The sequence below is a fragment of the Vipera ursinii genome (assembly GCF_947247035.1).
Source record: "Vipera ursinii genome assembly, chromosome: 2".
Classification (NCBI taxonomy): domain Eukaryota; kingdom Metazoa; phylum Chordata; class Lepidosauria; order Squamata; family Viperidae; genus Vipera; species Vipera ursinii.
The window spans coordinates 226,635,150-226,659,164 of NC_139513.1; the positions used below are offsets into that span (position 1 = coordinate 226,635,150).

At 41.9% G+C, this 24,015-nt stretch overlaps 2 protein-coding genes across 4 annotated transcripts in view; one reads left to right on the forward strand and one right to left on the reverse strand.

Annotated features, from left to right (window-relative positions):
* Window positions 1–1,577: 1,577 nt before the first annotated feature.
* Window positions 1,578–13,520, reverse strand: ZFAND5 (zinc finger AN1-type containing 5). 3 transcript variants are annotated; one of them, XM_083354644.1, is made up of 6 exons: window positions 13,267–13,520; window positions 8,903–9,059; window positions 8,669–8,780; window positions 8,223–8,326; window positions 3,715–3,840; window positions 1,578–3,207 (listed from the first exon to the last, which is right to left on the reverse strand). In XM_083354644.1, the coding sequence occupies exons 2-6, from the start codon at window positions 9,051–9,053 to the stop codon at window positions 3,059–3,061; spliced, it is 642 nt and encodes a 213-aa protein (XP_083210770.1). In that variant the 5' UTR covers window positions 9,054–9,059; window positions 13,267–13,520; the 3' UTR covers window positions 1,578–3,058. The 3 variants fall into 3 exon arrangements, with proteins under 3 accessions (XP_083210770.1, XP_083210769.1, XP_083210771.1); XM_083354643.1 differs by lacking the exon at window positions 13,267–13,520 and adding an exon at window positions 12,923–13,259; XM_083354645.1 differs by lacking the exon at window positions 13,267–13,520 and adding an exon at window positions 12,923–13,254 and having other exon boundaries at window positions 8,223–8,323.
* Window positions 13,521–13,790: 270 nt separating this feature from the next.
* The window catches only part of TMC1 (transmembrane channel like 1), a gene marked incomplete at its 3' end in the record, with an annotated part of 123,874 nt that continues 113,649 nt past the window's right edge, over window positions 13,791–24,015 (forward strand). Inside the window, exon 1 of the mRNA XM_083351164.1 lies at window positions 13,791–13,999. Within this exon, the coding sequence (XP_083207290.1) occupies window positions 13,877–13,999 (123 nt within the window). The 5' untranslated portion in view covers window positions 13,791–13,876. The remainder of the gene's footprint in view (window positions 14,000–24,015) is intronic.

The window sequence follows — 24,015 nt, forward strand, 5'->3', positions numbered from 1 at the left end:
CTTCAAACAGTCACTAAATGAACTGTTGTAAGTCAAGGACTACCTATAATTTTAAAGGGCAAATAGCTTTTAAAGTTCACCAACTCCTTACCATTTCCCTATTTCACAAATCAGTCTTTTACATCAAAAACGATCATACTCCAAATATATATCTCCACACACTAGTGGTCATACTAAGTTACAATTATCTTTGGAAGTAGGTGAAATAGTAAAGCAGAATAAATACTCCATTGGCAAGTGATAGAACTTTTGTACCCGAACAGCACATTTTATCTTGAAGGGGTGGTTATTTCCAAAATATTGGTAACACTGTTATAAAAGTTTTTCTGGGGTAACTTCTCTAGTTTGCCAATTCTCTATAGGTATTAGGTTAGAAACTGGAAGACCTAGTCCTGTCTTGGGGAAAAAGCCAGCTTGGTGATCTTGGGCCATGTTCTCTCAGCCATAGAAAGGAAGCAATGGCAAACCACTTCTAAAAAAAAATGCCAAAAAACATGCAGGGACTTGTCCAGGCAATCTCCAAGAATCAGATATGATTGAATGAAACAATAAGCAGGTATTGCACATCTTATGAGCCAATAGCAGTGAAAGTTCAGTAACTTGCAAAATGTTTATCCCAAAAAGCTCTGCTTATATACTTCATGTTCGAAGCATGCACTGCTTTTTCCCCCCAGAACACTGAAAACTCAAATGCCAAGTTTATTTTCTTAAGATTTGTTTCTCAAAATGCCTTCAAAAAGTTTCTGACTTCAGAAAAGAAAAAGCAGGCCAATTTGGTATAATGCTTTGACCAATATAAACTCCCTGCAGCAGCTCTTCAATACTGCAGAGAGCTAACAGGCACATCATAAATTACCCAATGGCTTCATTATTCCAAACAGAAATCTATATTTATACAATACTAAGGACAGATTTTTTCCCTTCTTTTGACTAGGTCACAATAAAAAATTAGGATTATCCAGTCTTTTTAACAGTTCCTGGCACTCTTTTAACACCTAACATTAATTGCTGTTCATATCAGATACCCACCAAGTCAAAAATGTTTTTCATCAGTATAGTAAATCTTAATTTCCTCAAGGAATTTTGACTCATTGAATGACTAAATGGATTTGTGTAAAACTGGAACAGGAAAAAAAAATCTTAATAATTTGCACTTAAAATAAATTTAATTTATATAAATGCAGAAAAAGAATGTGCAATAGTAGGCAATATAAAGTGCACTTTTCTTCATATTACATACAGTACAAATTGCCTTTGTTTCTTTGTTCAAATAATCAGGAATTAACCAAGGTATAAAATAGTTAAGTCCATAGTTAGTGAATTATCAAGGGCTGCAATTATGGCCAGAGAATTACTGCCAAAATGTCAACTAGAAAAAATGCCAACTGGAGAAACATGTAGAATGTAAGACATTTCCCCTTACAATCATACTGATACTGCCGTTTTCAAATTTGTCAAGTTATCTACTTAAATCCCCAAATTAGAAATCAATAAAGCTTGAATAAATTGCAACCACCTCTTCCCCACCAGCAGAGCATTCAGTAAGTTTCTGGGCCAATGAACCATCACAAAAGGAACTAGATCCCTCTGTACATGATTTTATTATTTACATAATACAATATAGCATAGATGCTGGGTAGCATGATTATGTGCAATACATAAATATGAACTATCTGTACACATTTGCTTATCTAATAACTCAACTGAGGACAAAATTTAAAGCAAAGACCTGATGCTTTTAATGAAGAAAACTAAGACTGATCACTGCAATAGAAATCAGAAGTAGTGCCCTATGTATACACAACTATTTACAAATGAGAACAGGCATTACCACTATACTACTCTAAACTGTACTTGTTTATATAAAAAAACACAAGTTTCATACATCACAAAAAACCCTTCCATTATAACACAGAAGTGATATTACCAGACAAGCATCAGTGAAGTATACTGCCTTTTCTAGAGTTGTTATTGTACAATGCTGTAGATAATGCAGCCCATGCAATACACCCAAGAACACTACAGTCCTACACCCAAATACTATTAAAATGATAAAAGCAGCCCCTCAGAGTGGTTCCAGATACCACTTAAGTGTACAGCAGCCATATTGGGTATGATTTCTCCATGCAAAAAGGGTGCAATCTCACTACATTTGGAAACTATAAAAAATTAAAGGGCTAACCTTTTCAAACCAGAACACATTCAACTTAAGATGCATATGAAAAAATTAAAGGCTTGAATACTTTTGCAAACTAGGTTCATCAGATGCAGGTGCTTATTTGAAAGAGCTGCTGTGATTAACTTTTATCAAAAATGTAGCCTTTATTTTGTAAACTGAAATCAATTCTTGTTGCATTGTGCTACACAATGTATTTAGCTACTTAAGAGTAAGAAGCAGACAAGTCTCATGTTGTAGGCTAGTTCATAAAATTCTGAAAAAAAGTTTCCTTCAGGAACTAGTTTTTAACAGTTGAACAATTTTTATCACTTCCAAAGATTACATCCTTTAGAAGGTAATCTTAAACTGCAGTTTATGGCACCTGAACACCCATTTTCATTTAGAAACGGCTCCTCTGCAGTTCAGCCTTAAAACAATGAAGTGTGGAAATTAAAGATGATTACGGTTAACTATGGTAAAAGGAGACTCATTTTTCTTGGTGTATCATTTAATCAAACAGGCACATTAGCACTATCCAATGATGATATACCTCTATCAACAATCCCAAAAGGCAAATCTGCTGCAAACATGCAGATTTTATGCATCTGTTTGGCACATGTGAACTAGACAACTCTGTCCTTTGTGCATGTCTGTTTTCCAATGCAGGTCTTACTCTTTCATTCATTTGGGGGAGGGCATGTATACATTTTAAAGGGCTGTATCTATCCAATTCTGCCTGTAACACCCACAATATCCTAAAATATCAATCAATAAGACAAACTAAAGTAAAACTCTGGAGAACATCAAAGGAAAATGGCCATGCATCTGCTCTTTAATGTTTTCCTAGGATATTTTAAAATAAAAACAAAGGAAGTCAGTCTTTGCACCAAGTAGGTTAGTTTATATTCTCTGGATTTTCTCAGCCACAACAACTGGATTCTCTTTCCTGATTTTTGCTGCAGCTTCTGCTTTGTAATCATATGGGCAGTTGTGCTTGTCAGAATAACGGTGAAGTCCACAAAACAGATTTCCACATCGGCAGTCAAATCCTGCGAAAACACAGAAACGGTACCTTGAAGTAAGTTATGGTGAAGTCTTATAACTAAGGCATTCATTGTCTTTCTAAGCAATACATCTAACCTCTAAAGATATTTGTTTAGTCTGAAAGAGCCTTAAATGTTCCCAAATACACTCTTTCAAAGCAAGGAATTGGACAAAATGAACTCCAGTATCCTAAGGAGCCTTGGTGGTGCAGTGGGCTAATGCCTCCTTAAGTAACACCAGCTGCCTGCAATTAGTGCAGGTTCGCATCCCACCAGGCTCAAGGTTGACTCAGCCTTCCATCCTTCCGAGGTAGGTAAAATGAGGACCCAGATTGTTGGGGGCAATTAAGCTGACTTTGTAATAATGCCGCTTGGGGGGTGTATGAAAGCCCTAATAAGCAGGCATATACATAGAATGAAGGCTACTGCTAAGCTTGTAAGCCGCCCTGAGTCTTCGGAGAAGGGCGGGATATAAATGGGATTAAAATAAAAAAATAAATAAAAATAAAATACCTGTAAGTCCAACCTTCTTTCTGCACATAAAACATCTGTTCTTCTTTGGTTTGGGCATTTCAGGTGTTTTCTCTTCATTCTGAGATGTACTAGGTTGAGTAACTGAAGGACTTGGTTGGGTAACCACTAAAAGAACAACAGAAATTGGTTAAATATACATTTCTGCTTTAATCTGAATTTTTCATCTCCATCACCTTTTCACATGCTCCATTGCTAAATAGGATATACAAAATATCCCTATTTAAATTTGATATTTGAACTTGAAAGTTTCCAGCATTTCAGATGTGAAACAAAAGACCAGTGTTCAAGAACTTCACTGAGATTAAAACAAAAATATTCTGAATTTTCTGTCCTCTAAGCAAAACTTGACTGTTAAAATTATATTGCTTCGAGTGCTAAGATTTGTACTTTCTATTATTTTTGCAAAATGTGTATTACCAAGTTCTGTAGCAGGACCAGTTTCATCCATGCTATCAGATGCAGGAAAGAAGGGAAAAAGTGATTACCTAAATATAGGATGAAACTATTATTATTGAGCACTAATCACTGACTTGCCTAGGTCAGACAGTTCTGGATCTGTTTTGCAGTTGCTTGTGCAACTACTACCAGTGCAAAAAAGTTCACATGTATTGAATATATTATGTAATTATTATCTATGTAGTTGATTTTTTCTGGACATTAATGCAAGAGTGATATTTTATTGTTATGGTTCTAATGCAACAACCACTGTTAAAAAACTGCAAAAAGGGGGATTAAAAAAAATCTACACTTAAACTGCTGTCAAGATTGGTCGCTATGAAGATTTTGGAATTGTTTTTCAATCTGGAATATTATGTCTAGAACACTATAAACTGCTTCCAACTCAAAGAATTAACTTGCAGAAAATAGCCAGACCATCCATGGAACAGTCAGATCAGCATGATCCAGAGAAAAAACATAATGTTTCTGAGTTCCTTGTACTCAGATTTTCAGCATTAATTTTTATTTGGGCAATAGCAGGACAGCACTCTGAAACTAATACCCCAGCAATCTGAAGCAGTGGAACATTTGCTGGAGTTGTTTCAACCATGTTATTTCATGGACAATGTTAATATTGAAATAATTATTTCTATAAAAATATTTGGTGAAAATATTCTTGAAGATATTGGGTATACAAGTCTTAAAGTTATTTTTCTCCTCTTTCCCATTTCTCTTTTTAAAAACTATCTTGAGGAACATTTATATAATGAGTTGTTTTAATACTATGGACAACTTGAAACTATTTTGTAATAAATGAGTACAACTCTGGAAATCAAAGAATTTTTTTTCCAACACTGAGCTTTATCAAAGGCACCAAGAATCAGAACCAAGACATTTGGTGGCAATGGCTTAATCAATGGATTTAGATTTCTGCAGTCCAGCAATACATGTTGGAATATGAGAGAACAGGTGTGGAGAATCCTTCAAATATTGTAACTCCATCGTTTATCAAACCCAATCAGCACATCAAATAATGGAGAGAAAGGAGACTATGATCTTCTTTTGTTTGGAAAGCTAACATTTCCCCGATCTCACACAGACAATAGTATTTATGTTATTGCAGCAATTTCTAGTTATGCCACCTTTTTGGAAACATATGTTTTACTGAAAGTAAATGCTTTGAAGTAGCTCTTTTCCCTCCATCACTGTTTCACCTAGCAGCTGCAGCAGCTTAAACTTGCTCAGAATAAACAGGAAGGCACTGTTGGCCTTGAAATTGAAAATGTGTACAATATGTATTTTATAGAGATGTTGCTATCATTTCAATACAGAGCTAGGACAAGTGCAGGCCTATAATCAATTGTGTAGGTAAACTGGAAGTAAAAACTAGAGACTCCTCTGCCACTTTCCAGAGATCAATTATCTCCTTCACTTATGGTACTGCCTACGTAATAGAAAGTTTATTTTATTGAGCTAACCGAAATATGCATTAAATGTCCACAGGGTGACATATACTGATATAATTTAAATGTTAAATTAAAATAGCCACTGTGCTGCCATTGTAACCATTTTTAATGATTTAGACATGTTTTATACATAACTATATAAAGTCATGTTAAATCATTCTAAAATTCTGAGCTGAGACAGGATTGGGTATTAAAAATGTTATTTTCTTTTTAAGAAAGGCCACAAAGATGAATCACATTGTTTATCAATAGGCATAGATGTGAGCTGCTTTTTACCTCAAAAAGCTAGTTCGTCTCATAGCCAACTCAAATTCACCATTATGATAAAGTGCACCATGGAGGACACTATTGGTAAAACTCTTTAGATGTTTCAATTAAATATGTAAGAACAAAATCATGTAGAAAAATATTATGACTCAACTAGCACAAATAGTGCTAAGAAATCAAGAGAATTATAATTCAAAGTATTGGGAGAGTGCAAAAGTTCAAATGAATAAAATAAGTACATCCACATTAACCATCCGTTTAATATAAACAATGTGGAATGTTATCATATCAACACATAATCCATGCAAAACATCTAATGCCAAATCAACTTCAGTTGGTGTGTAATTTTTAATCTGGGGGGGGGAGAAATGTGTTGTTGCTTAGTGTGTGTGGGACTTGCAAATTTAAATTAACCCTTGCTTACAGATATAAAATGAGTTAATTAAATTTATTATACCGTAACTTGGTTGCTCAAAAAGTATGTTTGATACATATCTAAAAGTTTAGGCATAATTATGAATGTATTATCTTATTGTTTTTTGTAAACAAGCTGCTCTTATCTAGACATGAAAGATTTCTTCATTTTTGCCCATTTAGAAACATATTGGTATTAATGTCAAGTAAAAAGCCTGAATGTTTCTCACTTTATCTTCTACTTATGCCAAGTAACCATATAAAGCACTAATTTTCAGAAGCTTGAGAAAAGGAAAAAGCTTAGGATATAGTTTTTGTGGACTTCTAAATACAGGTACTCAACTTCCGACCACAATTGGGTCCAAAATTTGTATTAAGTGAATTTTGCCCCATAGTACATTTCTTGCCATAGTTAAGTGAATCACTGCAGTTGTTAAGTGAATCTGGCTTCTCCATTGACTTTGCTTGTCAGAAAGTTGCAAATGGTGATCACATGACCCTGGGACACTGCAACCGTCATGAGTCAGTTGCCAAGTGTCTGAATTTTGATTATGTGACCATGGGGATGTTACAATAGTTGTTTGAAAAATGGTCATAAGTCACTTTTTTCAATGCTGGTGTAACTTCGAACTGTCACTAAGTGAACTGTTGTAAGTCAAGGGCTACCTGTATAGATTTTTTGCTTATACTGAGATATACCTATCTATTCTTTTATGTAATTGTTTCCCCTTCTGCCATATCTAATAATGTTATATAAAACTTTCCCATATTGTAAGATTCCTTCAAAATGCTATTTAAGCAATCAGAATTTCTTCCCATTATTAAAATTCTAACAAAAGTTATTGCAAATACTTTCCCTTTAAGCTATATTCAATTTAATGCAATTTTTTGTAAAAAGGGGGGGTTTACACCACACATTAAATATTTACCGCAGAAAGTTTACTTTAAAAATACTATTTGCTATGATGATGGTACAGAACAACGAATTATTAAAAAGAGCTTTGATAAAAATATTTGATGACCCACTTAAAAAACTGATTAAAGAGCAGAGTATGGATATGAAAATGAATGAATGCATATGTATGATTGAATGTAAGTTTGCTGATATTACAAATGAACTTTTGGAACTTGTCAAATGCAATGTATTCAAAGCAGAAGATGTACTCAGTTCTAAACACAAGCATTTTGCATGGGGTTTTTGGTGCATTTTGACTACTAAATTTCTTAGCTGTTGACCTGACTAGCAAATTAAACATTTTTATTGGAAGAGAATGCAATGATGTAAGAAAAGCATTTTGGTAGTTTCCTGCATGCTTTTTTCTTAAATATACAAGGTAAAAATAAAGTTTCCTTTGAGCTGAACTTGACCCTATAACTATATATTCTTCTTGGTAACTAATTGGAAGCGGTTTGCAACTTTCTTCTTCCAATAACCCCTCTCCACCATACCCACCCCTTTGTACTTCATAATCTAGTCCAGGGGTTCCCAACCCCCCAGTCCGTGGACCGGTACCAGTTCACGGCATGCCAGCAACCGGTCCGCACAAACAAGTAAAGTCTCATTCGCGGGATGTAGGCAGCACACAAAACCAGGCCCCCTCTGGTCTGTGGAAAAACCTCTCTCCACGTAACCGGTCCCTGGTACCCAACAGGTTGGGGAGCTCTGCTCTAGTCTACAACCCTGGGATTTCCTGGTGCCTCTCATCCAAGAACTAACCAAGTCCTACCTTGCTTAGCTTTCTAAGGCCCACCAGAGTTGGCTAGATTGCTGCCTCATAGCTAGGCTGTGTAAGAAGTGTTCAAATACCAAATAATATAGTTTTCTTCCTTGATTATAGATGTTTAAACATGCCAGGTCCCACTGTACCTAACTGCACTCAAGTCACTTTTAAAGAGGCATACCTGGCTCTGTTGTCTCTGTTTTCGGAATTACTTTCTCCTCTCTTGAAATGCTCATTTCTGTCATTTGCTGTGTTACAGGCAAGGCGGCAGCAGGCACATTTCTGCTTGCATTCAGTAAAATGAAAGCAATTTGTTAGTGCTATTACGAAGACTAGAATTTTTATAAAGCTAAGATTTTTAACAACTTCAGCTCTTTTTGGTAACTGAATTACTGAACCCACTGGTAATAAATTTTGATAACAAATTATTAACAACTGACCTTAAAATCTATTCTTATAGTCATTCAAGATATTATTATAAATATTTCATCATTATATTTCTCACATTAACTCAAAAAATAGACTAAATATTACCTATATTAATTTAGTATAGCAGACTCTAATGCAATTGTAGAGGAAAACATTTTTAAGTAATTTCAAGCTCAATTTAACATATTTCTGTTTTACCTTGATTTCTCTGATGTGCTGCCAGCAGCACCTTCACAGTTGTTTAAACTAGAATCTGCTCTCTGTACAGATGTAGAATCTGAGGTAGGATTATTGGAACCACCTGATGTTCCTGGGAGGTTAAAAAAAAGGAATATAACCAAATGCATTACAACATTTAAGCAAATAAAATGGTTGTTATTAAATGTACTGTATCCATATCCAGTATTTCATTTTTATTGCTCTAAAACATACCCATTGGACTGATTCGGCCACTATTTTGTTGTCTCTGAAGATGTTCTTTATAGCAGACGGAACACATTCCATTAGTTCTAGGATTCCCATAAAAGCCACATCCTGTGCTACACAGCATGGGTCCTGGGGTCTGGTTGGTTTCCTGAGCCATTTTGTGCTGTAAACAGAGGAAAAGGATACCTAATTAGGAGCTTCTATACATTCATAATTCACACAGAACTGCTATTACAAATGCTAGTATGGCACAATTAGCCCTCTGCATAAATGTTGAATATACATCATCATGAAATGACAGATCATCACAAACAGGGATGGAACAAGACTGGTGAAAATGTATATATTTGAAGACTAGAAGCTGTGAAGAAAAAACTTAATCTTCCTCCATCTACTCTGTCCAAAGGCAGGTGGATGAAGAAATTAGTAGGTACTCTCAATTGTTAAACCTGTGAGTTAAGCTAAAAGAAAATAAGCTGCTTGTCATTTGATTCCTTTCAGCCTAAAGCCATTCCCAGTTCAACCCTCACCCAAGAGATTCTTTTTCTATAAATGGGAATGCTAACTGCATCCTAAAAAATAAAAAAGGGGAATGTGCAGGTGCATATAGCTTATCCATATGGCATAATCACATAGATCTGCCTCTTAACTGCATATTCTATTGACAATTATGTTTGCTGAAGCCCAAAGTTCCTAAGCTACTAAATGGACTTCAGATTGCTTTTATGTAGTTTCTGTTGGATTGGGAAGGAAGACTGAGGTTTATGCAAATATTATGCACAGCCCTGCTTTTAGCATGACCAATGCACTAACAAAAATAGTGCCACAATCACATAAACAAGCTAAAATGTTTTGCAAGACTAATATTTTTATTAATATTCCCATATCATTTATGGATCAATGTATGGCTGTGAAAGTTGGACCATAAGAAAGGCTGAGCGCCAGAGAATTGAGGCCTTTGAACTCTGGTGCTGGAGAAGACTCCTGTGAGTCCCTTGGACTGCAAGGTGATCAAACCGGTCAGTCCTAGAGGAGATCAACCCTGACTGCTCTTTAGAAGGCCAGATCCTGAAGCTAAAACTCAAATACTTTGGCCACCTAATGAGAAGGAATGACTCACTGGAGAAGAGCCTAATGCTGGGAAAGATTGAGGGCAAGAGAAGAAAGGGACGAAAGAGAATGAGATGGCTGGATGGAGTCACTGAAGCAGTAGGGGTGAGCTTAAATGGACTCTAGAAGATGGTAGAGGACAGGAAGGCCTGGTGGAACGTTGTCCATGGGGTCGTGATCGGTCAGACATGACTTCGCAACTAACAACAATCATTTATGGATAGGGAATATAAAACTTGGAAGATAAGGCTATTATTATATGTGTATATAGGTATGAAATTTGCTTTCTTATAGCTATTTTCATACCTATTAAGTCCAAAATGAAATTTGACAGGATAGCTATATTTATTCTTTCCCAAAATACCTAAAAAAGGTGAAGACACCTCATTGTTTTAATTTTTTAAAAAAAATAGATATTTTCTTCTACTTTTTTCAAACATGTATCAGCCTTCCAAAGTAGGAGATTTGTTTACAGATTTCCAACCACTATTAAAACATTCAGGTTGTAGTTTTAAACTATGCATGAAACTGTCTACTTACAAAATGTAATCTGGTTTGTAAATCAGATCTAAAATTGACAATTTAAATTAGGCACGGTGTATCAAGTAACCTAAGACTATTAATTAAATAGAAATAGTAGTCTACTCAATCCATTTATACTGCATCTTTGTAAAAACAAAGCCTCCTTCCATATAATGCCATTTCAGTTCAAACTGTCCAAAAAGCAACAGGACAAGTATTCCAGGAACGGGGTAATGAAATTAAACAGTTAAAAACTGATGCAAAATGAAATAAGGTCAGTTTTGATTTTCAGAAAGCTTCCAAGCGTCACTTGGCATGGAATTTATAATCTCATGTTATTGAATATGGTTTATACCTTTAGTCTAACTAGAATGCTGGTTTCATGTGTGTCCTCTAGCTTTAGTTTTTCCTCAGAAGCTAAGGTCACATGGGGGAGCGCATTAGCTTCCGCTTGTCACAAGGCTGCAATGTGACAAGCTGAGCTAGAAGCTCAGATAAAACCCTGTCAACAGGGGCCTCTGAAATCAGCTTCTATTTTTATCTCAAAAGCTGCCTAGTTCCAGTACAGCTCACAAAATTAAAACAGTAAAATATGTATTCAGTTAAGATTTTTTTTTCAAAACCTCAATTATGGGGCAATTCGTAATTGTGTTAAAGAAAAACAATAATTAGAAAATGTGTCCAACTAATTTAGTTACAATAGTATAAGCAATTGTTCTACATATATGGGCTACAAAAATCAGATGATTGCTTTATTTTTATAAAGGCTTGTTTCCTGCTGTCCAACTAAAGGTGACACATTCTAAAATATGCAGTTTGTTCAACCAAACTTTCATCAATAGGAACTCCATCAAGAGTTCTAAAACTCCACGGTGCAGAATGCAGAATGGGATAGTACTTTAGTATGAAACGGAAGAATTGTATTCCATGTTTAAAAATTCAGTAAAATTAAAACGTTTTAAAAAGTTACTCCTATGACAAGGAAGAAGTCACAGAACGAACTCAACAGCCCTCTGTGGATTGCTTAACACTGAAAAACATGGAACTACTTAGGTGAAGGAAGGAAAAACCGTGATTACTAATTCAGCATTACACCCACAGAAATTGCATCACTTTATGGCACGCAACTGCCCAGCTCATCTACTACACGCATTTCACTTTGTAAACTAAAGCAACAAAAGGCCCTTTGGTTCAAACTCGGGAGGCCCCGGAAAGAAGGGCGCCTCCAGGGAAATCCTGAAGCTTTTTGGGACCCAGAGGACAAGGAGCCAGGGATTTTCGTAGTGGCACAATGGATACCGGCCAAGTCGGAGGAAACAAAGGAGAAGCCGCTGCCAGTAATTCAGCCCTTCGACAGGCGGCGGGCGGCGGCATTGGGACAAGCAGCGGATAAAAGGAAAATGAGCCGCTCTCGAGCGCCAAGGACTCCGGGACGCCAAAACGCGCCGACAAAAAAAAGACGGGAGAAAATGGCAGGCGGCGACGACGACGACGGTCAGGGCGGACTCTCCTGGTTGCGCTCCCGGGAGGGGATGGGCAAGAACCCGGGAAGAGAGGCAGGGGCCTTGCTCCGGCTCGCCGTTTCCCCCTCCCTCTCTCCCCAAGCCACATCCACCCAGCTGACAAACACATACACGCCGAGGCCTGAGGGGCCTCGTGAAAGAAAACCACTGAGTCATGGCAAGGCCGAGCCAGCCCGGGAAAAGCCAAGCGGTCGCCCGCCAAGCGCTCCGGGACAAACACAACCGCCATATCTCCCTCACTCCCCGCGCAAAAAGCCACCCAAGGCCGTTTCGGCCCGGAGGAAAAAGGGAGGGGGGGGAGGAAAGAAGAAGAAGAAAGGCGGGAAGGGGGGGGGGGAAGAGGAGGAAGGCTTTCGCTCCCATCCCGCGCCGGCAAGCCGAGGAAGCCCATTGTCTTCCTCCAGTTTCTTTGTTTCCCCTTCCGCCGCTTCTTCCCCCTTTTAGCCACTTCGGGGTAAGAAAGCCCTCCCGCCTCCTCGCCAGCCGACACACCGAGCGACGGGCAGAGGAGAAAGAAAGAGCATCCATATTTTTTCTCAGATTCTCTCGCCGCCCCCCCCCTCCGGACTCGTCCGTGAAGCCACGCAAACAAGCGGGCACAGCGGTCCTTTCGTCGTCCTCCCTGCCCCTCCTTGGCTAAACAAAGCGAAAAAGGCGGCCTTTTTTTTTTTGCCCCCTCTCTCCCCCTCCCCCAGCCCAGCGTTCGCGGCTCGCGACCAGGAAGACGAGACCCCCCTTCCCTTGGCAAACGCCCCCGCCTCTTCCCGCTCCTCCGTGGAGGCGAGACGGAGAACGACGCCCCCTCCTCATTTCCCCCCCACGCCCGCCCCCCCCCCCGCCTGGAACGAAAGGGGTTTGCTCCGCCACTCACCCTCGCTCGGCGTCCCAGAGACTTCGACTTGCAAAGGGAAGGGTCGAAAGAGAGACTGTGAGACGCCGCCGCTGGTAGGGCTTTTAGCGGGAAGAGGGGGTCCCGGAGCTGCAGCAGCAGCAACCGCCGCCGCTGCTGCCGCCGCCGCTTCTTTCCTTTGTTCCAAGAAGAGGAGGAGGAGGAGGAGGAGGAGGAGGAGTTGCTGGTGCCGCTGCGCGGAGCTAGACACGGCGAGGGAGGGAGGAGGGAGGGAGGGAGGGGGTGGAAGATGGTTCTTCGTCGCGCGCTGGTGATAATGGCGGCGGTGAAGCCGCCGCGAGCCTCCGGGCCTTGATGAAACGTACCCAACTCTCCCGCGCACAAACCGTCCTTCGAGCGTGGAGGAAGAGAGCGCGCGCGGGGGCAGCCCGGTCACTCCGGGTGAAGAGAAGTAGGCGGCCGCCGGGCTCCTAAGGCGCTGACTGGCGCGGCCGCGCTGGCTGTGCCCTGACGGGAGTCGCTCGCTCACGGTGGGCGAGGGGGAGGAGCAGAAAGGAGGAAGGGCGGCCTGAGACGTCACCATTCCAAACCCTCCCTCGCTCTTCCCCTCCCCCTCCCGCGCACATTGGGGAAAGGAAAAAAAAAAAGAAAGCGGAGAGCGAAAGGGGGGCTGGAGACGTGTACACGAGCGACGGCGCAAGCGCCTCCTCACAGTTCACAGTCAGTGTCAACGTCACCGTCATTCTCTTTTCCACGCCCCCCCCTCGCTCACTGAAGCGCGGCCAAGCGAGAGAAGGCCGGCGGCGGAGGGGGGGGTGTGTGGGGTGGCGGAGAAGGCCGGTTGGGCTCGGATCTTAAAAACACGCCGAGAGGGGAGGGAGGGGAGGGATTAAGAGCTGATCCTTTAGGAGGCAAGCTGTTGCTCGCTTTTAACCAGGGGTTACGACGTTAGCGGGCCGTTTCTTCTCGTTTCGAATGCGCTCCGAAACCAAAAGACAAAGGTTGGCCAGTGCGTGTCAAAGCCGGACATGTTGCATGTTCCCTAAGCTATCATTGGGAAACGTAACCACAAAGGGAAATGAGGAAAGCCTTCAAATTGTAAGGCTGTCCGGCCTAATTTTTAGATCTTCGTGCCCTCTTTTATGTGATTTCTGGCCTGACGGAAGAAAGTCTGAATTGCTCAAAGCCCTGCACATTTTTAATCTCATTTTTTTTTTAAAAAAATGGTCCAATAAAGATATGGCTAGGCCAGGGGTAGGCAACCTCGGCTCTTTTATGACTCATGGACTTCAACTCCCAGAGTTCCTGTCAGCTATGCTGACTCGGGGATTCTGGGAGTTGGAAGTCCATGAATCAAAAGAGCCAAGGTTGCCTACCCCTGGGCTAGGCCATAGATTTGTGTGTGTGTGTGTGGGGGGATTGGTTTTGTTTTCAGTACCCAACATAGTTATGGTCACTTCTATTGATCTAAAATAGCTTATGAAATATCTTATTGATCAGCAGTTAGTTTGAACTGTATTTTAGAGTAATATATTTAAATCTTGTCAAGTGTTTACAGTTCTGTTGACATTGTTCTCTCATGTTTACAGGTTAAGAAGAAAGGAAAAGAATAACTGGGAAGCTCAAACCTTAATTTATAATTAAGAGAGCCAATTTAGCATAGCAAGGCACCAGATTGAAAATCAGGAGACAAGAGTTCTAGTCACTAGGCATGAAGGCTGGATGGGTGACTTTCAAGAATTTCAACTTTTGTAGCATCTGATGCTTTGTGCACTCCCCCTCCCCCCATGGAGGTTTGGCTATATCCATAGGACTGTTACTATGGAATAATCCAGGAATTATACTTGTGCAACAGCACTGCTTAGCTGGTGGTTTCTCATCAGGCAGAATGCCTTTTTCCTCCTAAACATTGTTGGAGAAAGAGAGCATTCTAATAAATGGATGAATTTTTAACGTATCTTGGTTCTTTCTGTTCTGTATTACTTTACGGTAATGTATGGATAAATTAGAATTACTATAAGGTAAAAGGTAAAGGTTCCCCCGCACATGCGTGCTAGTTGTTTCCGACTCCAAGGGCCGGTGCTCATCTCCGTTTCAAAGCTGAAGAGACAGCGCTTGTCCGAGGACGTCTGTGGTCATGTGGCTGGCATGACTAAACGCCAAAGGCGCATGGAACGCTGTTACCTTCCCACCGTAGTGGTCCCTATTTTTCTACTTGCATTTTTACATGCTTTCAAACTGCTAGGTTGGCAGAAGCTGGGATGAGTAACAGGCGCTCACTCAGATTACTATAAATTACTAGAAACATTTCCATGTTGTAGTTTTCTGTGTGGTATGCTGTTACTGTATTTGTGAGAAATATTCTGTGATGCAGTAAAATGGTTCATGAATATGTACTACATGACAATAAAATTGATTACCCCAAAAGAAGCCTCATGGGTCTTAAGTAATTTGGTTTCTGGCTTTTATGATTGGCTAAAAGCTATGACTTTTATCCTACTTGGCTGAAAGCAGTGATCTATCACATGATACAGCTTTTTAAAGCAAGACCTTTTTCTCAAACTGGCAAGTTGAGTTTAAGTAGTGCCAAAGTTAGTTTGTAGAGTCTCAAAATAATTCCATTTTTTTCAGTGTCTCCAGTGTCGCAGTGAATATATGGCCCAACATATCCTATAGTCCTTAAACCCATGTTGTTAAGATATAAATATGGCTCTTTCACTTACCCATTTGGCATTTTTACAGAACAGGGCACCCTTCATTGCAATTATGATAAGAGGAAAATTGTTTCCAGAGGATAGGCCAGCTGAAGTCATTATAAATGAGAACTGTTCTGTACTGTCCATGATCAGATTGAATAATTGGTGAAACCTAGAAATCTAAAAATTTGGGATCCAAAAATGTTACCAAATGACTAAAAGATGCTATTATATAGTTAAGATTGCTGTTTTCCCCTGAGTTTGTGCTCCACTCATTTTCTCCTGAAAACATGTTCATACCTGAAATTTGTAAAGTCTGTAGCCTGCTATTATATGTTTACATAAAGATTGCATTTAGCTAAGTATTATTTCTCAGTAAATAGACCAGCTATGTCTGTATTTGCCTTTCATTATTATTCATCTTTACATAATAATTCTCTAAGGTTTCTTCAACATTTTATATATCAGAATCACTACTATCAAAAATTCATATCCTATAATTTTGAACTTTTTATGTTACAATATTCTAGTAAAGATAAGGAACGCTGGGAACTGCTGCAGTTGATGCAAATAAATGTACACAGGCCATGGTGTTTTCATTCATTCAGAATTCAAAGAGCACGAAATATGTTTTACTGCCATCAGTGAGAATGTCATAAGCAACAAAACAAATACTACAAATCAGTTATGCAGTGCAATCTATTTCCTTTATCTGAACCTTCTGTCTAGATTATAGCTTTGTTTCTTCCTAAAAGCTTGTCAATAGGATTATAATTAGATAAACCATTTGCCTTGCATGTTGGCTAGAAGTTACCAAGTAATGTGAAAGATAATTCCTCAAGATGTTGATTTATCTTTTGTTTCTTGCTTGTTTCATTCATTGCAATGATTTCTGCTGGCAAAAAGAAATGTTGCCTTTCTGTTTAAAAATGGTTTTTTCCCCCTCAGTCCTGGAACTGGTAAAGCTAAAACTTTTTTTAAAAAATTTTGTAAGTCAGCTTTTTTCATAAGCTTATTTTTTCTCTTTGTGTTTCAACCATAAGCCAAAGATAGATCTAGTTAATTGATATATACTTTTACATTTAAAATCAATATGTACATTGGTTGGAGTGTATGTTGTAACCACTACTGTAAGTCACTTATAGTTTTGAGTTGTGCTCATGAGCCCAAAAAGGCATTTTCCAAGGCTGAAGTTTCTAAAGCTATTCCTAGAACTTTGGCAAATATCTTGCATTTATTACAGTAATTAACAAGCAGTCCTTGACTTACAACCACAATTGAGCCCAAAGTTTCTGGTGCCAAGGTGACATTTGCACCATTTTATGACCTTTCTTGCCACAATATTAGATGAATTGTTATAGTTGTTATGTTAGTATCAACAGTTTTTAAGTGAATTTGGCTTTCCCATTGACTTTGCTTGTCAAAAGTTCACAAAATATGATCACATAACCCTGGGACACTGCAGCCATCTTAAATGACCCAATTGCCAAGTGTGCAAATTTTGATCACATAACCATGGGGATGCTGAAATGGTCATAAGTATGAAAAATGGCCATAAGTCACATTTTTCAGTGCCATTGTTACTTCAAGCAGTCACTACATGAATGGTTGTAAATTGAGGACTACCTGTATTGCTGTTATTATAGGAAGTTTACTTTATGAACCTATATGCAACTCTTCATTGCCCAATATAACATGATAAATTCAAGTTACCTAATCAATCAATCCCCTCATACTCTATAAGGGTGTGGTAGGTGGAGAGATTTTACTTAAGCTTTCACTTGATCATTGCCTCTGATTGAGATTTCTTTGTTGTTCTAATCTCCCCTGTCATTATATAATTTTATAACTTCTGTATCATTTTGACTCTGATTGGCACATAACTCCCCAAATCTATAATTAGTGGTAAAATAAATACATAAAGATTATAACGTTTATTGTGTTTATTTATATTCTTTTACAAAGAGGGGAAAGGAGATTTCCATTGATTTTAGCAGGCTAAGGATGGGAAGTACTTCATCCATATGGGCCCTCTTTGATCTCTTTGTGACCTTTGATACTATCAGTCATGGTATTTGTCTGGCCTGCTTAGGAAATTCAGCATGGGAAGCACCATGTTAGTGTTGCTTCTTTGGGGCTTCGGACAGGAAGGCGGTGCAGAGAGTGGTGAGGATGGCCGAAAAGATTATTGGCAGTTCCTCCCATCCAGGACATAGCACAGAAGTTGTCTGAACAGGGTCCAAAAGATTATCTGGGACACTACACATCCTCTTCACAACCTGTTTTCCTTGTTACCTTCTGGGTGGAGGCTTCGTGGTATGCGTAGCAGAACATCCAGATTCAGCCGTAGTTTCATTCCATGCAGCATTAACCTTGTGAACTCTCAGGCTTCTTCCTTCCGTTATATATTCAAGATGGACAGTATTTAATATTTTATTGTTATGTATATGTAGGGCAGTTGTACATCTGCCTTGGGTTGACCAAGTAATGCTGCCAAGGACTTTTCCTGGTGCCTGGAGAATGTGAGGGTCTGGATGGAGGAGAAGAGGCTGCAGCAAAATCCTTGGAAGCCAGAATTTTAAGCCCCCTGGCTCGGGATATTTTCTGCCTTTGAGTTTGTTTAGGGTTGTTATTTCCTCAGTCAAAATTGGTAAGCAATTTGGGAGTGTTCCTGCAATGGCTACTTCTGGACGAGGGGTGCTTTTTACACATGCTTGTCTCAGGCATCCTGTACCAAGGAAGGCCTGGCTCTTAGTGATTCATGCCTTAGTCACCTCCAATGAGATTAGTCCAACATGCGCTATGTGAGGCTACTCATCTACAGTTTTTTGGAAAATGTACCTGGTCCAGAATGCAGTAATGTGGACAGGTGGTAGCATTTCTTGTTACATTCATATAACTGCCATGAGCTGCCCTCAATTCTAGTAGTCTTCCAGGTGTGATTCAAGGTGCTGCTTTTTTTAACTTATAAAGCCTACATGCCTCAGAGCAGATGTGAGCACTTTATGCCCCTCCAGGCCACACCTGGCCTTTTCCTGTTCCTCTCTAGCCCATATGGATTGATTTTATTTTGAAGGCGACTACTTTTTTCTCAATTTACATATATTCATGAGTGCCTACCCTGACAACCCTATTGGTTTGGCTCTCCACAATGCTCCGTGTTTTTCATGTGGCCCCTTGGGAAAATTAATTGCCCATCCCGGCTTAGAGGTAAGCTACCTTTTTAGCCTGTGCTAGGTATATATTCAATCTATTGTTTCTTTTGGCCTACCAAATTAAGAAGAGCAGGCATGCCCTGAGCTCCCTCCATCAAACAGTGTCAAAAATGTTTAAACGCAGGAATTGCACCTTCTCTATGTTCTATGGAACAGTTCCCACCCCCAAGATCTGGGTGGTCCTAATCTTTTTGGCCTTTTGTTTCCACAGATGTTTGGCCAGGAGGTTAGGCTAGATTTGGTTTTTCTGATTGAAACGTTTTGTTTAACTTGGGCATCATTGGTGGCTGTAGCCATTGTTTTAATCTTTTTCACCAAAGTTCCCCAACCCCTGGGCCATGGCCCAGTGCCAGGGTATATAGCCTGTTGGGAACTGGGCTGTGGAAATGGCTGGTGAGCACAGCACGCACGCACGCACACAGCCACATTTGCCGAAGTAGCAGGTGAGCACACGGAAAGCTGTATTTGTGCAAGCGGGTGAGTGTGTGTGCTTGTGTGTGAAGTCATCCCCTCTCCTTCCCCACTGCCACTGCTAGCTGCCGGGCTGCAGAGCTGGAAAGGATGGGGACCCCTCTTTTACACCACCCAGAACCACTCTTATGAGATGGGCAATCATAAATTAAATAAAATACCCAACTTAATTTTGATGATTACCCATCTATTTTTCTTTTTTTTTTACTTTTTTCATTATCTCAATATAGCTCTTATTGCATAATCTCAGCTGGAAACATACTCTCAGGGTTGTTTAATACAATTGTTTATATATGTCATATATGTGTGAAAAGCTGACATTGTGTAGAATGCCTAGGAAATTTATAGAATGACATGTTTAGGCAAAGTATGAAATGCCTATGTTATTTTAATATGCTATATACTCTCTCTAAGCTTTGTATGTAATACTGTACTTAGTTATTATGCAGAATGACAAGAACTATTTAGGCAAAGTATGAAAAGAGAGTCGTGAAAAGGGTTAGAGTTACAGTTAGGGTTAGAGATATATAAAAAGAAGAAATGCAAAATGAAGTATAGGACTTTCTTGCTGAAAGAAAAAAAAATGAGAAAAAGACCAGTACTTGTTGCAACAAGGAAGGGTAGAATGGCCTTTTAGCTGGAGTATTTTATACTTTGCTGGTTTGCCTTTTGGCATTGCATCGAATGCTTAGGAAATATATGAAATAATGTTTCATGCTTGGTTGTCCCCTTTTTGGCATGCTATAGATTTCCTAAGCATTCTAAAAATGCCAAGATATGCAGATGATACCACTCTAATGGCAGAAAGTGAAGGAGAGTGCAAAAGTTGGGTTGAAACTTAACATTAAGAAAACCAAGATCATGGCATCTGGCCCTCTCAATTCCTGGCAAATAGATGGGGGAAAAATGGAGGTAGTGACAGATTTTATTTTCCTGGGCTCCAAGATCACTGCAGATGGGGACTGTAGCCAAGAAAATAAAAGACACTTGCTCCTTGGGAGGAAAGCCATGGCAAATCTAGACAGCACACTAAAAAGCAGAGATATCACCCTGTCAACAAAAATGTGTATAGTCAAGGCTATGGTCTTCCCAGTTGCAATGTATGGCAGTGAAAGTTGGACCATAAAAAAGGCTGAGCGCCAAAGAATTGAGGCCTTTGAACTATGGTGCTGGAGAAGACTCCTGCGAGTCCCTTGGACTGCAAGGCGATCAAACCGGTCAGTCCTAGAGGAAAGCAACCTGACTGCTCTTTAGAAGGCCAGATCCTGAAGCTAAAACTCAAATACTTTGGCCACCTAATTAGAAAGAAGGACTCACTGGAGAAGAGCCTAATGCTGGGAAAGATTGAGGGCAAGAGAAGAAGGGGACAACAGAGAATGGGGTGGCTGGATGGAGTCACTGAAGCAGTAGGCGTGAGCTTAAATGGACTCCAGAAGATGGTAGAAGACAGGAAGGCCTGGAGGAACGTTGTCCATAGGGTCACGATAGGTCGGACACGACTTTGCAGCTAACAACAACAACAACAACAACAACTAAAAATGCCTAATTTTACACACTGATGGTAACGTATACTTGGTATAGTTCCCTCTAAATTGTCTGTACTGTATTTTAATTTGTTGATGCAAAGACATTTCTGATCTAACACGATGGAGAAAGGTTGATAGGAGAAAAATATGTAGTTCAAGGCTGGCTGGGGCATTCTGGGAGTTGAAGTCCACCCATCCTAAAGTGGTCAAGGTTGAGAAACGCTGAGGTAGCTAATTAGATGCTTGTGTCTGTTTCATGTTTTAAATAGATAGGTAAACAGTAGCCTTTATCAGGGATCACAGAGGTAGCTAAAATTAATATTCAACGCAAGATAAAAGGAGTAGTAAAGATGGCGGACGTGCAGGCGGTTGTGCTAGGCTGAGCTCTGTAAGTCTGTAGAAGAGGCGTCCTAGGAGCCCCTCAGGGGTGTTTTACACCCTCTGGGTTGGGGTGAGGGTTTTTTGGCAGTGATCTAGGCAGCCGGATAAAGCTTTTTGATGCCTACTAACCTGGTCGGCGTTCCTGGTCGGCGTTTCTGGTCGGCGTTCTGCTGAGCTGTTGGCCTGCTGCTAGCCGGGCTGGATGTTTGCGGTGTTTCTTTGCGGCGTCGGGGACTTCCGAGCTTTCTCCGGCGCCGTTTGGCGTTGTTGGCGGCCGCCGGCGGGGTTCTTGACGGTGACGGAGCTGGCGTCTTTGGATGGCTCCCGACTGTTGCTGACCTCGTCGGAGATGTTTGTGAACTGTTTGGGCCATTTTTCGACCGTTTCGGCTCTGCTCCTGGTTTCGTCGGTGACAGTGCTTTGGCCCGTTTCGGTGCCGGTGGCGGCGGCGGTGGCATTGCTCTTGGGCCGTTCTGGGCCGCCTGGTCATCGACTGCTGCGGTCTCGCCTGCTCTGCCTGGGTTGCTTGTCCCGCGGCCGCCTGGACCTTCCCGGCCCGCTTTACATCGGCGGCGGCGATGGCCTCTTCGGGACCGTCTGTGGCTTCGGCGGCGCCCTGGTGGCAGCGGTGATGGCGTCGTCGTCGTCTGTAGCAGCGCCCTGGCAATGGCAGCCGCCCCGATGGCTCGGCGGGGGTGTTGCCCGACCTGTCTTCTCTGGCTGTCCCGCATGCTCCAGATGGTCTGGCACCCCCACTGTTCCTGGTGGCCCCGAAGGTTCCTGGGTTAGCCGGTTAACCCCGGTGGAGCCCAGTGGAGCCCAGTGGATCCTGGTTATTCTGAAGGATCCTGGAAGATCTACGCCCTCCAATGCACCTGTTGTGACCTGGTTGGTGCTGCTGGATTTTGTGAGGATGCCGGGGAAATCAGTAGACTTGGGGGGATCAGACTTCATTGATCACACTCTGGAAGGCCCCAATGACTATAGAACTGAGGGCCCATGGAGTTGTGGTCAGGTACATCTTTCTGGAATGGCGGAGCAGCGGGGGACCTCACCGTTAGCTGACCAGACTATGATAACTATGATGGCTTGCCTTTTACACATCATCCCCAAAGGACTCAGAGGTTCCTGGATATTAGCCACCGTGAGAGGGTGGCTTGAACTTACATCTGCTGCCCCTAGAGGTGAGAGCTCTAGGAGGCATGCCATATCCGGAGTGGTTGTTTCAGACCACCACCTCCTCCCCGGGAATTGGCTCGGCAGCCGTCGTGAGAGGACGGTGGTCGGCCTGCTCGGGGGGTTTACCCAGCTGAGTGGCAGCAGCTGGGCGGAGGTCTGGGACACCTATTTACCCTCTGTTAGATCCTCCTTACTGACTGATCATCAACTATGGACTGCCTTCTACTTAGACTACTCCTTATGCCTTTCCTTAAATATTCTTGCACGGACTTGCTCGCCCTCAGGGGTGCTCCCCCTTCCTGGGTGCGACCCGCCTTTCTAGCCGCTTACGATCTCAAGGAAGGGCCCATTTATTGGGACCCCGAGAGATGGCTGGGCACGGTAGGGGCCTTCAACAGAAACCCAATAGGAGGCCCCTGATTAGTTTTCTTTCTAAATTTTTAGGGGGCTAGGGAGGGGGGAGGGTACTCTTTTTGGTTGTTTGGACAAGGGGGGCAGTCCAACAACCTCTGTTCAGGCCAGTGCCAAGGTAGTTCGCGGGGGGGAGGAGCGGGGGCCGGTTGCCTCCGGGGCTCCAGGGCTGGTCGTGGGAATACCTATTCCCACGACGTTAGGGAATGGCAGCAGGTGCAGGAGCAGTGGGCCGTATCGTCCTCAGGGAAGGCCTCTCCGCTGCTTAAAAGCGGTGGGGCACTCCGACCCTCTGGCTCCACCCCAGGACTCTGGGAGTGAGGATGTGCAGCCACCTGAGCTCCGGCTGGTGTACTTGAATGCCAGGTCTGTTGCTAATAAAGCTCCTCTCGTCCGTGATTTGGTCGAGGGTGAGCAGGCGGACCTGGCTTGCATCACGGAGACTTGGTTGGGCCCAGAGGGAGGGATTCCTCTGGTTGACCTTTGCCCACCAGGTTTCCAGGTGCTACACTGGCCTCGGGCTCAGGGTAGGGGTGTGGGTGTGGCTGTTGTTATGAGGGAGACCTTATGTCCGCGGGAGGCCACCGTTCCCCAGATAGTCGGGTGTGAATCTCTCTTTTTGAGATGCGGCCCTGGTGCGCAGTTGGGCTTGCTGCTGGTGTACCTTTCGCCTAGTCACATAGCAGCAGCCCTGCCTGAGCTTCTCGATGTCCTCTCTGGGTTGGTGATTGAGTTCCCGAAACTTATAGTTTTGGGGGACTTCAATCTACCATCGCTGGGAGGATCATCTGAGTTGGCTCGGGAGTTCATGGCTTCCATGACGGCCATGGACCTGACGCAAGTAATTTCGGGACCGACTCATGAGGGAGGCCACACTCTTGACTTAGTTTTCTTATCTGGACGGTGGTTAGATGATCTTGGTGGGGGCTCTCCAATTGTTATGCCCCTGTCATGGACCGATCATCATCTCCTGCGGCTGGTCTTCCATTTTGCCACCCCCCGCCGTGGGTGTGTGGAACCAATTAAATGGTACTGCCCCAGACGCTTAATGGATCCCCAGAGGTTCCAGGCGGCGCTGGGGTCCCCACCTGCCTCCCTTGCTCACAGCTCGGCAGACGCCTTAGTGGAAGCCTGGGAAAGGGCAGCCACTGAGGCTCTTGACCGAGTTGTACCCCTGCAGCCCCTGACCCGGTGCAGATCCCGTCAAGCTCCATGGTTCTCCGCGGAGCTCCGGG

Coding starts and splice junctions, on each gene's coding strand:
- ZFAND5 (XM_083354644.1), bottom strand. CDS start 9,053: ATGGCTCAGGAAACCAACCAGACCCCAGGACCCATGCTGTGTAGCACA. Junction 8,781..8,902: donor TGGCCGAATCAGTCCAATGG/GTATGTTTTAGA, acceptor TTAACCTCCCAG/GAACATCAGGTGGTTCCAAT. Junction 3,841..8,222: donor AACAGAGACAACAGAGCCAG/GTATGCCTCTTT, acceptor TTGTTCTTTTAG/TGGTTACCCAACCAAGTCCT.